Source organism: Protopterus annectens, chromosome 7.part0, assembly GCF_019279795.1.
Source record: "Protopterus annectens isolate FY-2018-M chromosome 7.part0, PAN1.0, whole genome shotgun sequence".
Lineage (NCBI taxonomy): Eukaryota > Metazoa > Chordata > Ceratodontiformes > Protopteridae > Protopterus > Protopterus annectens.
The window spans coordinates 396,304,133-396,321,771 of NC_056739.1; the positions used below are offsets into that span (position 1 = coordinate 396,304,133).

The window sequence follows — 17,639 nt, forward strand, 5'->3', positions numbered from 1 at the left end:
TCAATAAACCTGTGTCAAACTCCACTTCTGCATCCTGAGTTGTGGATGCTGCCAGGATCTAAAAGTTCCGTGATGCATTTTCTGTCTTATTTTTGAAAGATAATGACTTGTAGTGTATGGATCACCATAATTATGTTCTGAATTTGGGGCAAAGGTGTGTTTGTTAACCACCTTTCTGATATTAGAAAGGTGCTTAACAAGCTTTTATTAAGTACCTCTTACCACTGTTGAGCTCTAGTTATACATTACAGTACCAATAGCAATCAGCAGACACCACAAAAGAGCCATAGGAAGCTATTAAACACTTCATTTGGACTTTTTTTTTTTCTCACCAGTTTTCTGTGGTGCTTTCTCTCTTTGTGGCAGGGTTAAGTGTGTTACAGCACTACTGTACTTCCCTCTCTCTAACTTTTGAATATATGGCTTCTGGATCACATACCATGCAGGTGCAACATTAAATTCATTTATGCATTTCTATGAAATTTCTGTGCAATAATTCCAAGTGTAATGTATATTTATGCTATATACATCTTGTGCCACAGAAATGATTCTATTGTGGCAGCAGACAGCTAAAAAAAGTCTCCTTTAAATCACAGAATGCCCCTTTTACCTTCCACCCTCCCCCCAGCCTTCTGCATCTTCCGGCACCCCTGAATCAGCATCAGCTCTTTGTCCAGTTTTGTTGATCAATAACCAACTGGTTGGAATAATTGTCTTTCCATTGCAGCTGCTGACACCTGGATGGTCAACTTCTCACTGCAGTGTGTGAGAGCAGGTGATGTTACCTCCTCAACTATCATCTTTTCCTGTGAGGTGGTTTCTAACAGGAAAGCAGGACTCATTGAAAACAGCACTGATTGAAAGTACGACATCCATAGCCAGCCTTAGGCATAGGCCAACTAGACGGCCACCTAGGGCACCGCTCTAATAGGAGCGCTTTTCCAGTAATCTGGATATTGTAGGTAGACCAGGATGGAGGCACCGGGTGGCATAAGAGGGGTGCTGTGGAGCCCTTTTGCCTATGGCACCAATTGACCAAAGGCCGTCCTTGATGACATCCCAAAGTAGTAGGAGGGAGCCAACTGTTTGCAGTGGGCTGTGCCACCTCCTCCACCTTCTTAAGTAAATATAATATCAGAGTCGCATTAATGTTGAGAAAAGGGGCAGGTTTCATTTCCCTTTTAATGAGTGAGATGTCCTAAGATGTTCTGTTGTCATTTATGTTATATAGTTTTAAAAGACTGACAGAGAATGCCTGGCTGCTAAAGAATAGTACCAGTTTTCACTTTTTTTAACGGATATGGTGATATTCATGCAGCTATCAGAACCGCATATTGTCTGCAGGCTGGTACCACCATTTGATTGTGCAATTCTTCTTTTACTTAAATCTCCTGTGGCTTATTATTTGAGACTGTCCAAATTTCTACTACCTTAATAAAATTAAGCAAGAGCATGGTGCCTTGGATTTAGGAGGTGATTGCTGACTTTTCTTCTATTGAAACGTTTGCTTTTCGTAATCTGCATACTTCCTAAAATGCTCTACAACCAGTGTGAGTGTAGATCTTTTTTCTTATTATGCAATAATTATCATCTCTGCTTAATATGTTTTATGTTAAAGAACTATATACGTATTGATCTGCGGCATGCAGTGCCTTATGCATGCTTACACGATTTCACTTTCCTCTGTTTATTATATTATTTTTTTTTCAGTCTGTTTTGTGACATTCTCTTTTACATACCTCTCAACTGAACAGATTTTCGCAAAATGTCCAGATTTTTTACCGCAGATTTTGTTCGTCCCTTTCTCATAAGACTGTGTTTTTTTGGCAAGTCACTGTCAAATCAGTCAGGATTGAATTCAGAAAATAATGACAGTCGTATGAGATTCAGACTTCATACGCTTCAGAAAATTCGTGCTAATGCAAAACCTGTTATTTTATCATATTTTTAAGTTTGTAAGAACAGTATTTATTTTTGGGCCTTTATTTATAGCTTTGTCCAAATTTCTTGCTCTGGGAGGTATTTTCTCTCTCATCCCGTCTTCTTATATGTGTATTGCAAAAGTTTTAAAGAAAGGCATACAGTGAACTAAACACATTTTGATGTATGTGACACGTCTTCGCAATACTTCCGAAATGGTCAACATAAAAAATATTTATGCCCTAATCTTGTTTAAGCTTTTTGTTAAAAAAAGCTTAGCATATTATGTCTATGTGTTAACAACATTAGTGAAGCTACTACGCTACGTTAAAAGCATTGCTATGTTTTGTTGAAATTCGCTCATTAAAATAACTAATTAATTCACTTATGTCTGGAAAACATAACCTCTTCCCATTTGCAAGTTGCAACACTATCCCTGTGAAAAAAAAATGACTGACGCTAACTTTAGCAAGTCATGGGTGACACTTTCAATCCAATACAGCAAGCAATACACTGCGTACTGAAATCCATCCCAGCCAACCAAGGCGAGAACATTATTTGATTGACATATGCTCGAACCAGTAATGGAACAACAATGTCAAAAAGGTGGGACGTGATCCTGGTGGATCCATGTCTGGAATTGTACAGGATCCTTTTATTGTTTTAGCGGAAAGCGTTATTATTAATGGTAAAATGAGAAACATCATGCTACTCCTAACTAGTGTCTTTCAAATTCGATACAAAACGCTATATCCTGTTCCTTGTGCGTCTGGTTAAACTTGCTGTTTATTGCGTTCCTAGTTTGGAATTTATTTCTCTTAAGTTTAACACAGTGCTGTTGATTATGCACTGTTGTATGGGATTACTCCTACTGGAGCTACCACAGATGAGGTTGTGGTCTGATATGGGACAATGTTTTTCATACCTGTGTAGTTTATAACCCGACATTGTGCATGGCTATGAAAATTCATGGTTAACTTGGCCTTCTGTCTGTGATTTTGCATTGTTGACACTGGATTTCAAGATGGCCTCCGGGAGCCTATTGCCCCCCTTGGTGGAGGTGTTGCAGCCGCTCGTGCTGCTTCTCGTGCTGCTGTCGTCCGGGGGTGTCGCTGCTGTGGGCTCGTGCCCCGCTCTCTGTGCCTGCAGGGAAGGAGTGCTGGACTGCAGCCGGAGGAAGCTTTCGGTCATCCCTTTTAGTTTGCCATCCTGGATCACAGAGCTGTAAGTTGCCACTACACTTTCTGGTACAATGGCTGCAATAAGAATGTTATGATTTTGATGAGATTTATTTTGCACACGTTGGTTGATGTAGTTCCATATTGTGTAATTACTATGTGCACCCCTAGGGTTTCCAGCTTTTCACGTTCCTGACTTTTTTGGTAAAATAAAAATGCCATCAATCAGTGCAGAGAATTGGAATTTACTGTTTGAACAACAAGCATTTGTTTAATTTTTCTATTTCCATTGTTGCAGTGCATATTAAGGTGTTTATGACACAGAATTATAGTTATTTGCAGCAGTTAGAGAAAAGTTAAAGAAATGTATATTTTAGTAGTTCTGACATGACAGAACATTGCTTTATGTTTTGTTTTCTCAGTAGGACAAAACTGTCCAAAAGGGCATAAGTAGTAACTCTTAACAGACCTTGAATGGACAGCAGGTAGTTCACCTGAGGTCGTTTGATGCAGCTACTGAAACTCCTTAAAAGTAAACATTGGCAATGAAAGTGTAACTGGGCTGTTGTTCAAATCCAGTGCCTCCAGGTCATGGGGCTTTCATCCCTGTATACAGCACAGCTGGGCCATAGTGCAATGCCAGCTTCTCTTTTGGTTAAGGCATTTAAACTGGGTTCCTTTAGTGTCTTCTAGATGTCTATGATTCAGACTTTGTACCCTGCCTTCCTCTTGACTTGACTGTTTCATTCATATCTGAATCTTTCAGTACATTATTTCAGAATTTTGCACAGTGTTGCAGATGACTTTTTGTTGCAAGTCTAAATATTCCAGCCTTACCATAGTTGTCAGTATTCTGTGGCCCCTTTTTGTACTCATTTGTTTGTTTTCCTTGTGTATTAATTTATCCTCCTTTGCGTCTTGTCAGAACTGCCTTACATGTAGCATTTTCCTTTCAGCGTTTGAGCCTCTTTTCAGTTAATTATTTCAGTTTGGCATGCGATCTGAGATTTTTGTTTGTTTGATATGTTTTTATTGGACCTGTAGTAGATGCTATCATTATATGTAAAGAAGCACACCTTAACTCTGGGCCACACCATTAGAAATTTGACCCCAAATACCTTTTCTCTCTTGCTTCAAGAGGTGTGGACAAAGCATAAAATAATTAAAGGAAAGTAGCTTAAATGCTGGTAGTGTTAATTTAGTACTTCTCAAAATAACTTTACATTTTAGGATGGATGGAGTAATGATCTGAGAACAAATTGGGGTTCTTCCAAATTGCATATTGCCTGTGTTCTTTACAGTAAGCTATACATGGAGTTAGAGTTGAAAAAGTAAATGGTAACATTTTTTCACTTTTTACTGTTTCTCATTTGTGGATTTGCTAAGTCAGTGAAAATATTTACAAAAAAGTAAAAAGCAGCAGAGAGAGAACAGTCCAAATTTTAATTTTTTTTCTTGGCTGTTGTTAGGGTAGTAAATTTGAAATGTTTCCATGGGTAACTCCATGAAATGCCTCTAATTTTTGCTAATGTATTACATGTTAACTTTTATGCATAGAAATGTATCTTGTATGTATCTATGTTTAAAATGCTCTTTTTTTTGTATACAGTCGAACTCTAAAACTGTTGTGTATAATATCACTAATCTTTATTCTTAATATAGTCTTTAAGCTTATTAGGTTATATAATATCTTCTTGAAGAATTCTGTGTACTCAATATGTTGCTAATATTATTTGTTCTTCATTCAATGCCACTGTGTCTGGATTGTGACTGTGAAAGGCCAATGGATAAGTGCCCATACACAGTTCGGTCAATAAATAACATTATTAGTAATATAATCTGTGTATTATTTTATATGGAATAACAAGCAAGTAAGACAAACCGAGATATAAAGTTTTTGCTTTGATTGTTTGTTTTATTTCACTAACAGTTACACTTGCGTTTCATAACGTGATTCCATTTTCACAGTAAATATTAGTGATGGTAAGGGAGGTGTTTATTTTTTTTTCTTGTTTACTGTTGGGGATATATACATTTTCAATGTAAACGCATCAGTTTGTATGAACATTTGCTACATATATCAATATAGAGTACACTGACATTTCAACATTTGTGTGTCTTTTTAATTAATCTGTGCATGTACATTTAAAAAGACCGATAAATAGTTCTTTGCTTTTGACGGTATCTCCGATTTCTTGTTGTGGTCACCTAAATATTGTGGTAAAAGTTTTTTGTTATAGTACTTGCGCACCCTGGAAAATAATAATAACATATTTGGCATGCCAGTTGTCCAGCTTGATTAGTTCTTGTGAATCGAGATGCATGTTGGGTTGATGTTTTGTCCAAGGGCTGTAGTTTTGTATTGTGAGTAAGCTTTAAACCAGAGGGCTGGGACATGATAGTGGTTACTATGTAGTGGTGGAGAGCAGTTGAAAATTGAATGTACTGCTGAGAAAGGTGATCACTTAACTCTGATGCGGTAATCTTAATTAGCTTGGGCATAAGTCCTGGGAGATTCCGTATCCCATAGGAATGACTGGGGAGGGTGAAAATGTGTGAAAATTTGCATCTGATTGTTGTGATGTTTATGTGCATGCTGCTTGTATTTTGGTGCCTGGTTTTGGTTTGGTTTGTAGAAATCGGTGTTTAACTTGCCAGCAGGTCCTAAAGTTTCCCGAAAATATTTCCAGCTTTATTAAAATCCTAAAATTATCTGCATTATAAAAAATCTCATTTCTTTCTATCAGAGAAGCTAATCGGCATTTATATATTTGTTTGAGTGATGTCTTGTGCAGTAAATGTAAGTAGTTTTGATTTGGGGTGGGGGTTTACCTTAATTAAAACATTTTAGGTGTCAGGTTCAGCATCAACACACTAGTGATTGAAATTGTGTGTAATCATTGTTGTACGATTCCAGGGTTTTGCATTTTAAGAACAAGACTGGTATTATGGAAATGTCTGCCTTTACCAACATACAACGATCTGTGAGTTAGTATAGAGAAGTGTTTCTTCAAAGGATGCAACACCTTGTATTGTCTTATTGTTTGGCTGCAGGTCATACCTTGTATTTATTGGAAATCATTTTGCAGCCTGTTCCTGTATATTGTATCTGTAGTCTTTGGGTTGATTAAATGTAAATTTACAACACAAGTTTCTGATCTTTTCTGTTAGTCTAAATATATTTTGTTCTTTATGCCAATCTTTTTAAACTACTTATTACTAAAGCATTAATATTTTTTTAATGACTAGTAGAGGTCTTGGTGACCTCTAAAGAAAAGTGGTGTCATATACACTTTTCTGTAGCCTTGTAAAACTGTCAGCAAATTCCTCTTACTTTTTGCGTCATCATCATCAACCCCCCCTTTCCCATTTTCTACATGGGGTTGGGGTATCGTGTTAACTGTTGCTATCTCTCTTGTTTCAATGCCAGACTCCTTCCTTCTTCAACACTCATGCCTGACTGTCGTAGATCTCGTTTCACACAATCCATCCAACTCTTTACTGGATGTCCTTGTTTCCTCTTACCGTCTTCCTGTCTGTTTCAAATCTTCTTCACTAGATTGTGTTCTACTTTTCTGCACATGTATCCAAACCACCGTAATTTGTTCTGTTTGGTCTTTTCTACAATTTGGAGCTACTTTAGTTCCTGCTCTTATGTCTTCATTTCTTTGTATGTCCCACAGTGTGCATTCTACCATCCTTTTCAGGCACTACATTTCCATCACCTCTTACTTCCTCAGCTGCTCTGCCTTCACTGCACAGGTTTTTGTACCATACAGTAGTACTAGTGGCACCACTGTCTGCCTTGTACTTTTCACTTTCTTTGGCATTCTTCTATCCTAGACTACACCTTTGACTCTATGCCAGTTGGCTGTAACCCCTCTGATTCTAGCTTTGACCTCTTCATTCAGACTTCCCTTCTCCTCAACCACCCCTCCCATATACTTGAAGCTATTTACCTGTTCTTCCCTTCTATCTCAGTTCTCAGCTTTTCTGATTTCCCCAGTTTGCTGCCATTACCCACCATCTTATCTGTGCTTAGTTTCATCCCATGTGCCTAGCATTCCATCCCCCTGTCCTTTGCTGAAGTTATTGCTGAGCGTCTGCCTGTAATGTCACATCGTCTGCATACAGCAGCTTTGTTGATCTGTTCCCTCCAAACTGTTTGCTAATGTAGTCCTTCACCAGTATGAACAGCAGTGGGCTCGGAGCTGAACCCTGGTGTGCACCCACTCCCACTGGGAACCCCTCTTGTGAGGCTGAACACTGTTCATACTTGAGTCATTGGGTCCTTGTACATAGCCTGCACCGATTCATCCATTTTTTTTGGGACTTTGAACCACTACAGTACTGCCCAAATCAGCTTTCTTGGGACCTTGTCATATGCTTTCTCCAAGTCTAGGAATGCCCAGTTGGACTCTCTCCTCCACTCTAGCTTCTTCTTAACTATCTGTCTGACTGGAAACATGAGGTCAGTTGTGCTGCATCCTGATCTGAATCCGAACTGCTCATTTCCCATCTTACTTTCTACTACTCTTCGTATCTGGAAACATGAGGTCAGTTGTGCTGCATCCTGATCTGAATCCGAACTGCTCATTTCCCATCTTACTTTCTACTACTCTTCGTATCTGTTTATCAATCACCCTCTCCATAACTTTCATGCAGTGTGACAGGAGCTTGATGCCTCTCTGCTGCCCACAGTTGTGGATGCCCCCATTGTTCTTGTACACTGGCACAAGTATTCTTATTCTCCAGTCATCTGGTTTATGCCTGTCTCTCCACACTGCTATGAGTACCCTCAAGAGCCTTTTCTCCCCATCTCGCCCAGCATCTTTAGCATGTCTGCTGTGACCTCATCTGAGCCTGCTGCTTTCCCTAACTTCAGTGGGCTTCTCCTCCTCCTTCTGTCATTCTAGACTGTTTCTGGGGCAGTACAGCTTCTGTGGGGGTTTCTTCATTCAGAAGCTGCTGAAAATACTCCTTCCATCTGCCTTTGATGTCCTGTGGACTGGTGAGCAGGTTGTTGCTGGCATCCCTTATGAAGGATGTTCGACTGTCTTCTTTAGTTTTATGTTTTTGCTTTGCAACTTAATATAGTTTTTCTGCCCTCTGAGTCACTTTTCAGAAGTTGATACAGTGCCTATGATGCTCCTGTTCTTTGCTATTGCAATTCCTTTTTTAGCTTCTTTGTTAGCCAGCCAGTATTCCTTCCTAGCCAGATCGGTCTTTTCTGTTTCCCACTTTTTTTCTTGCACTCCTTCTTTATTTTAATGACTTCTGCATTCCGCAACCAACTTTTCTTATGTGCCTTATTTCCATATCTGTCTCGGCCACATATCAGTCTCACACATGCTGTTTTCAGGCGTTGCCACTCTTCTTCAACTCCTCCTATTTACTCCTTTTCTCGGGGTGCTAGAACCCCGAGTAATTCCTTGAACTATTGTGTTTTCTGTTCAGCCTAGTCTCCATTGACCTTAGAACCTTCTCTGACCACTGCTTGCAGCCAATTGTGGCAACCAGTGGTTTATGCCGTGGGCCAACTATTTCACCAGGGATGACTTTGCAATCAGTGATTCTACCCCAGGCCCCTTTCCTTGCTAGGAGGAAGTCTACCTGAGTTGCGTGTTAGCCACTCTTATATATGATCTTGTGACTGTCTCTCTTTCTGAACCATGTGTTGGCTACTATCAAGCCATGAGGCAGACAGAAGTCTAGAATGGCCTCTCCTCCTGTATTCCTGCTGGCCCACCTATGAGGACTCAGGCAGTCCTTGTATCCTGTTCTGTCTGTCCAGATGTGTGCATTCAAGTCGCCCATTATCAATACCAATTCCCATTGTCCTACTTTATCTAGTAGATCCTGCAATTACTGTCTGAATGCACTCTTTTCCTCACTATCACAACCCTGCTGTGGGGCATAGGCTGAGATTATTAATATTGCCTTATCATTACACTGGAGTCTGATTGTCATGAGTCTGTTACTATTTCTGATGATATCCCTCACTGCCATCTGAAGTCCCCCCCCCCCCCACAGTTCCCACACCATTTCTAGCCTGTCCCGTCCCGAGTAGTAGACTCTGTTCTTATTAGCTGCGGTGATTCTGTTCATTTTCTTTTTTTTTATGTATTTGTGCTTCTGTACCGTTTGACAGAATTGTTTCCCAGATCCGTTTTTTTTATCTACATTGCTTGTTTAGTAGACGCTGGATCCCAAGCAAAGTGGCTTCACTGCACTGCCCTTCCATCTTGTCTCTTGGATGCATAGGCTGTCCAGCCTCCTCAGTATCGTCATGTCATCAACTTCCAAGGTGCATCCTGTAAGTTAACCTACATTAAGTGTACCAATTCTCAGTTCATGTTTGGTAAGTTGATACCCAGGCTGGACAACTAGACACTCTCCGGCCAGTAGGTTATAGACCCAGGGCTGCTGGGCTTTATGGCAGGCACACACTGGCAATATGGGCACATCCACCCCTCTCACTGCTAGCATGAGTCCTTGGTATAGGTCAGGTTCTCAACCAAGTAATTACCCATGCCCATTTTGGCAACATTAGTCAACATGACAAAATCACCTAGAGCGATATTTTACACCGAGTGGATAGCCCTGCAAGGGACCGCAGTTTATGAACCATGTTCTCCTATCTTGAAAATATTGTGCAGCACAGTAGATGCCCAAAGTGGGTGGTTTGTACAAATGTTCCCCATATGGGGGACCATATAGCGTCTGTGCTGCTGCCCACGGCTCCATTCATTGGTGAGTTTGAGATGGGGAAATATTCAATATGTTTCTCGGAGGTGGGAGGAACCCCACAGAGACACAGGGAGAACTTGCAGACTCCAGACAGACATTGGTTGGAGGTCAGGATCAAACCTTGTGCATGGGAGGGCATAGACCTTTAACCATTATACCAGCTGGTGTTTTGCAGTATACTGGAAACTTTTCTCCAACAAACAGCGTGAAATATATGTGCATGGCTTTTCAAATTTTAATAGCTGTATCAAACTGTTAGTACTTTAATAAATCTTTTTCATTTTTTTTTATCTGTATAAGCAGAAAAAAACTTGGCTTGCATTGTGTAGTTGGCATCTGTCATTAAAAATTTATGCACTGTTTATCATAGGATCATTGGAGTTTACTAGGCTATTGGCCCCCCGAGTCCTGTATTGGCCTAGCCAAGAGTTTAGCCCATGTTATTTCACTGACATTTTTTAATATTGAACAGCACTTTTTATCATTTCCTTTTACAGTTAGCCAAAACTGATACCTCATATTAATCTTGAGTTGCTTTAGGAGTTTTTTTCTTTCAATAATTTAAGTTTTTGAAATTTTAACTCTGATCTGTTTCTTCATAATATTTTTTTCTCATCATTTAAAAAATGGAAAAATATAGGTCCAGATTACTAAAGACTTGTCAGTGTGTGAGTGAGTTACTCTGATGTAAGCCTGCCTCAATTCCAAAAGTGTTGATCTCTGTGTAGGTAGCGTATTTATAAGTCAAATAATGCAAAAGGAGGTTTAATGTAGATAAAAACGTAGTTAATTGAGTGATTTTGTCCCTCCTAGGAGACTTCATCAAAATAAAACCACCTAAAACAGCTAATCTTATATATTGGTCAGGAAAATGTTCTATTATCTTTGGGATAGACATGCAGAACAGTATGCTCAGTGCCTGTGGTCAGGAAAAAGTTCTGTTATCTTTGTTTACTTAAAAGACAAACCGGGATGGACATGCAGAACAGTATGCTCAGTGCCCGTTACTACTTTTTTTTTTTTCTTTCTTAAGTGACAAATTTTCATTCTTTTGTTATGCCTGAGTTGTAGTCCTTAAACTCTCCTTCGTATCTGTCAAAGTGGCAAAGATAATTCGAGCTCCTTGCTGCTGTGGCCACTTCAGAAAGAGAAAGAATTTAACAGGCACTGTGAATACTATTCTGTGTGATAATCCGTGTTTGCCTTTTTAAGTAGTCATTGAAGAGCAAGAAATGGTAATTAAACCTGAATGACTAAAGGAAAGCATGGTTTATGTGAAAACACATGTGAAGTTGATGCATTGACAGGAGCTTAGGGGCTAAGATGTAATTTAAAGCCAAACACTATGATGCCGGACCCCATCTGGGCAGACGATATACCTTTTTTATGCAAATAAATAATGGCTGAAATGAATAAACCATTTGTAACCAAAAATAAGAACAAAACTAATATGCCAACGGAATAAAAGACTGCCCAAAGGTGCATAAAATGTGTATTTAGTGAATGGTAAGTGCTTTCACTAATGCTTCATCAGACCATGAAAAAATATATAAAACTCATCAGCATATATATATATATATATATATATATATATATATATATATATATAAAATGGAAAACGTTAACCACATACATAAGGAAAACGTCTTAAGGTGAGAAATTCATCATTTGAGTATATATATGAGAGTACATATAAAACATAAATAATGTTTATAAATATTTGTAGATGTTCATAAAGACTGACATTGGAAAAAATGTGTACAAATTATAAACATTGCAAACAATATAACATCAAATGCTACCTAAAAATCCTTGCATTCTAAGTTTGCATACCTTCAGAATAGGTCTGAGGGGTACCTTTTCATTCAATCCACTCCCTTGATTAAACTTAATCTGGTCATCCATTTAACCTCCCTAGTTTCAATAAGGTTCCTGACATCACCACCCCTGAGACTATGCTGTATCCTACCTATAACCATAAACTTAAAGGTGTGTTGTGAATTAGTGGCAGTTGCATGTTTTAAAAGTGCATTGTTGACAGAGGCACAACGTATACTGTAGACATATTCCCTAATTCTGTCCTCAAGGACCCTATCCATTTTGCCCACATAAAATGCATGGCATAGGGTACAATGAGCAAGGTAGACTACATGAGCTGTCAGGCAGGTAGCCCCAACCTTAAAGTAAAAGGTCCATCCAGTATCTGGGTGCTTAAAGCTCCCACTACTATCCAAGTAACTGCAGTAATTACATTTACCACAAGGTGTTGTGGTGTTCCCTCCATCTTGCATATCCAAACAATATCTGTCTGTCTGGATAACACGGTAACCTTTTTAGATTCTTTTTATTTCTGTAGGCGAAGCAAGGAGCCTCACGTATTACCTGTTTAATACTGATCTATTCTGAAGGGATGAGGGCTTAGAACGTAAGGATTTTTAGGTCGCTTTTGATGTTATATTGTTTGCACGCATATTTTTTCCAATGTCAGTCTTTATGAACATCTATAAATATTTATAAACATCTTTGTTTTATATGTACTTTATTCAAGTTGATGCATTTGTCACCTTAAGGAGATGATTACTGTTTAAACTTGGTTGGCCAATGATTGGTTAATGTTTTCCTTATATAATATGTGCTGATGAGGTTTATATATTTTTTCATGGTCTGTTGAAGCATTAGTGAATGCGCTTACCGTTCATTAAATATACGTTTTATGCACCTTTGGGCAGTGTTTTATTCCGTTGGCATATTAGTTTTATACTTTTTTTGTATTTTTGAATGTAATTCCGAGAGTTTTGATTTGATTTTTTTCAGTGTGTGGGTGTGGTTTTCCTTTAACTTTTCAAACTGATTGGCTCCAATAATTTCTTAATCTGTCACTAAACTGTTTATTGATTAGGCTTATTCAGAAGATGGTTTAAAACAACTTTTCCTATTTATAACCAATGAGCTGTTTGATCCTTGTCAGTGCAGTTTCAGATACAGGCAAAGTACTAAGAGTGCCATCGCTCATGTCGTTAATGACCTCCTTTTGGTGAGAAATAATTGGTTATATTTTTTCTTGGTTGCCCTTGTTCTCTCATGGTGGTCAATGGAATGTGGTTGTATTATTGTATTTATTGTGTTTTATCATTCACTGTACTTGGATAGGTTGCTTCTAACCTTTCAGGTCATTCTTAAAGCACACTCTGTGGCATTAATTCCTCTAGTATCCATCTGTTGGCATGAAGTGTTTCATCTTGGCTCCTTTATTTACCATGTATATGCTGCCATTGTGGGAGGTCATGAATGAAAACCATATTAGTTTTCATTGTTAAGGTGACATACGTTAGCTGCAGCCGTCAAGTAGAAGACAGCTTAGGTGACACCCTTAATTTGATTACTTTGAGGCAGCTTAGCTGAACCCAGCCAGAAGTGATGCTTGCACAGGCCACCATCCATCCTTTCACTTATTTTTTGTTTAACATTTTGTGTCTGTGTGATTGAACTGTTCTGAGGACCCAATTTCAGTAATGACCTAGGCCATAAAGCAAAGGAAGGCTTCATGTGTAACAGTTGCACATAGAATGTGCATTAAAAGCTTCAGGTGACATACTTGGGATTTATGTAAAGGATCTGAGGCATAAAGCAGATAAAATGGTAGGTGCAGGTCCTAATATACAGTATAGAACAGTTTTATACTTAAAATGAGCATTGACTATTTAGTGGTGTATGTACTCAGCTGGTAAAAAAAAAAAAACAAGGTAAGATGGTGCTTTGCCCTGCTAGTAAATATATTCAGTTATTCAGCTGATTTAATGTGGGCATTAACTGGGTAGAAGAGTAAAAAGTGGAATAATTTAGCTTGGGTCAGTAAAGCATGTTAATTTTGTATTCATCCATAAGGTAGGTTTTAAATTCCCACAAAGTTTTTGTAGTTCTTGGGGGATGTTAATTTTAGCAAAAGTCACACAACTGAGTATGAATAAACCTGCTTTACTGACAGACAGGAGTAGATTTTTTTCTCCTGCTCTAACCCTGGCTAGTCTGCTTTCCTCTTGTCCTTGCAATGTACTGTGAAACCTTGACCTCTCTTCCTTAAATCTTGGTGCCCTCCCATTAACGTGTATGTATCCTATATCCTTTTTAACATATTTTATTTCTTAGTTTAGTTACTACAAAAAGAAACTCGTGTCCTAGTGTTCTTTCTTTTCTTTTTGAAACTTCTGTACATCCCCAATAATAATAACTAGCAAAAATATCTGGAAATATCCTCATTGTTTATTCTGTATCAACATGGACTTTTTCATAGACATCATCTGCTTAGTATAATATCTGAAAGTACTTACCATTTTGTTTGTTTTCACTCGCTTGGTAATTTACCTTTAATTGCATTACTTGTGACTAGTCCTTACTGCTTGTTTCTGTTCATTGTGGAGCTTTTCTTCCCAGGCCTCCACTGAAAATGGGCCCTTTTTGGCCAACTGGACTATCCCAGTAAATAAATGAAAATAAATCGCAGCTTAAGCTGACATTAGTTCTCTTCTGCTGGCTTCTTGGTAGTCCATGGCATCCAAAATATGTACTGCTCATACTCTGTGTAAATAGCTGCACTTTACATTGCTGTCTCATGACATTTTGTCAGGTATTGAGGCGTCTTCGTGATCATGGGCAATGTAGCATACCTCTCAGCAGGCTAGATTGTCAGAGAATGTCCAGCTGTTTTCCTCCTATTTCGATGGTCGTCACAAGCTTGTATGTTTGTGTGTACAGAATTTTAGGGACGTCAGAAGAAAAAAAGTGTTGATCTGTAAAATTCTGGAGAGAGATGATAGTAAAAGTATGACTGGTCCAGACGCTTTACATTTCTTTAGTGGACAGACTTTTTTTATTGAGATATACTCCATTTGCAATTGGCACACTGATTGTGCTGTCCAATTAGTGTGCTCATTTCTGAATACTAATGACCACTTGTATAATTCATCTTACTAGAGCTGTTTTTGTAAAGCATTTTTCACTTATTTCTAAATTGTTGGACGGTCCACCTTGCTTGTGTAGAGCGTATGTGGTGTTTCTTAGAGTTTTTAGTAGCTTGCAGTAATGTTTCATGGTTCCCTATTGAAATGACGACACTCAAAATGCCGAGTGCTGACAAGCCGAAAAAAGACTGAAAACACAGAAGAATGAATTTCAAAAATCACTCCTCCCCTTTAAACTTTTTTGCATGGGGGGGCAAGCTCCCCTGCATCCCCCATGTGGGTCGCAAGCCCCCCACACACCCCTCCCAACTTGTGTACCCACTCCAAGATCCCCATACCTTGGTGAAAATTAAATATTCCAAGAAATGGTATCTCGGACGTAGTATATGTAAAGTCTAATCTTTCAGGCATTCAGTCTTTGTATTTCAGGACTCGCTCTAGTGGGTGCCAACATTTGAAACCATTACCATGTTCTATATTTCATTGAGTAGTTGAAAAGTTTGGAGTATAGTAAGAAAGTTGCTCTGTCTGTTACAGGAAGCCCTTATGTTTTGTCAAGGGTTACGTACTGGTGTTCCTGTTTTGTGCTAGATGAATAAATCTAAGAATTGTCTTTCTGTTATTTACAGAATAGACAAGTTTTTGTTGGAAGTACAAAGACGTAATAATAGGTGGAGCTTGATCTAGTCTGGGAAGTAGTGCATTAAGGTCTGTGGATTGCTGGTTTCTGTGTTTTTAGAAGTGATCAGTTTGTATAGGAGACTTGGAGTTAGTACTTTTTCTGCTTAGGTTTCAGTGCGTGTTTGGAAGGAGAGATTTTGATGCATTACTATTCCTAGGTGCTGCAGTAGCACTGTTGCCTCACAGTAAGACGCTGTCCGGTTCGACTCTCAGCTAGAGCGTCTTCTGCGTGGAGACATGCGTGAATGGGCGTACCTTTGTTGAAGGTTGTGCGTTAGGGCTGGCAACTCAGCACGTAAAAATCAACTGCCAATCATTAGCGGACCGGAGTTCCGCTGTGGCGACCCCTAACCGGGAAAAGCCGAAAGACACAACAACTATTCCTAGGTACTTTTGTTTTGCTGTAACAGGGAAGGATGTGCTAAGTGGGTCTTAAATTGTTGTCTATTTGTAATGAGGTGAGGTGAGCCTTTGCACTGTCCATAGGAGCATTTTATTTTGTTTTTGATAATTAATGTGTTGTTAGCTAGCCAGTTTTCCTGTTGTGCTAAGGTCATTTTGGAAAATACTGTTTAAGCTTTGGAAGGATTTCTGGGCTTGTGTTATTAGTGTCTTCTGCATATAAGATGCATGTTATTTGCAGTAACTGCCAGGATAGGGTTGTAATGGGTAATGAAAACAATGATACAGTAGAACCTCTGTAAGTTGACCACCCAAGGGACTGTAACAAACTGGTCAACATACAGAGGTGGCCAACATAAGGAACTAGGCCTACTGTACTGATACGTAGATGTACTTTACTTTCTTGTACACTTTTATTAGAAAATATCATACGAAATCATAAATCAAAATACAGTATCATACAAAATCAATACATTTACTATTTTCTCATGGTGTAATCATTCTTTTTGAAAAGAGAGTCAGTCTTGGTCTGTTTCTTATTCTTATTACAAAGTAAGTGAAGAAAGCGCTCTCATCGCTGGCTGCACGACTCTGCATACCTGGGCATTTTTCCACAGCAAATGTCTTCAACTGCATTATCATCTGGCTGACATCCTCTTCTTTTGGAGTCGCTGCAATTTCTGTGTCATGTTCACTTGCTTCTTCCATTTCATCAGCTGCTTCATGCACTTTAACACTGATGTGTACTTTGGTCAATATCACTTGAAAAATTGCTTCTGGGTCAGGTTCATTACATGTTGCCACCTCATCATTGCAATAAAACCTTCAAAATCTACTCCTTCGAATTCTGCCAGGGGAGATAGACTGTCTGATGGGACCAAAACATTGTGCTTCTGGGCTGTGACAAATCCAACTTTCTTGAAACACTTCTGGATAGTTTCTGGCTGAACTTTATTCCAAGCATAACTGATCCAGAGGACAGCATGTAGAGCGTTAACTGATGCAGCAGATGAAGTTGCTTCTACAGGCGGACCACAGGTTTGTGTTTTAGTAATGACCCACTGCAGGAGTTGGTCTCGGTAGTGCATTTTAAATGTTTTAATGATGCCTTGGTCAAGAGGTTGGAGTTTTGAGCTCATGTTTAGAGGCAGAAATTTCAGTGTCACGTTTGTCAGATGATTCACTTGCAGATGGCCAGGACAGTTGACTACTGTCAGTAGACTAGACCATTGTTTTTTCATTTCTCGGTCAATACCCTTTACCCACTCCTCATAGGGCACCAGTCGTCCATGCTTATTTGTTTGATCTCCAAATGACAGGGAGGTTTTCAGGCTTCAGTTTCTTGAATGTGTGTGGCTTTGCCGATTTACCAATCACCAAGGGCTTTAGTTTCTCTCCAGTTGAGCTAGGGCAAAGCAGAACTGTGAAATGTTCTTTGGAGTGTTTTCCGCTCTTAAATTTGTCACCCTTCATGATGAGGCTTCTGTCAGGCATTGCCTTGAAAGAGTCCACACATGTCATCGTTAAAGATGTCCTCATCTTTGAAGCCTCTGGTGAAGTTCGGGACCTTTTTGATGAAGTCTTCCACAACTTCTACTGGAACATCATTGAATTCGCCACACAAGAATATCTGGGAGATCTTGTGTGTTTAAATTTCTCGAACCAACCACTTGATGCTTGGAAATCTGCCACCCTGAATTTCTGAGCAAATTATTTAGCAACTGCTTGGATCGTCGGCCCGGAGATTCGG

The 17,639-nt window shown here is 39.1% G+C and overlaps 1 protein-coding gene across 1 annotated transcript in view; it reads left to right on the forward strand.

Moving 5' to 3' along the window:
* Positions 1-2,515: 2,515 nt before the first annotated feature.
* The window catches only part of LRIG2 (leucine rich repeats and immunoglobulin like domains 2), a gene marked incomplete in the record, with an annotated part of 726,335 nt that continues 711,211 nt past the window's right edge, over positions 2,516-17,639 (forward strand). Inside the window, 1 exon segment of the mRNA XM_044076985.1 lies at positions 2,516-3,144. Within this exon segment, the coding sequence (XP_043932920.1) occupies positions 2,945-3,144 (200 nt within the window).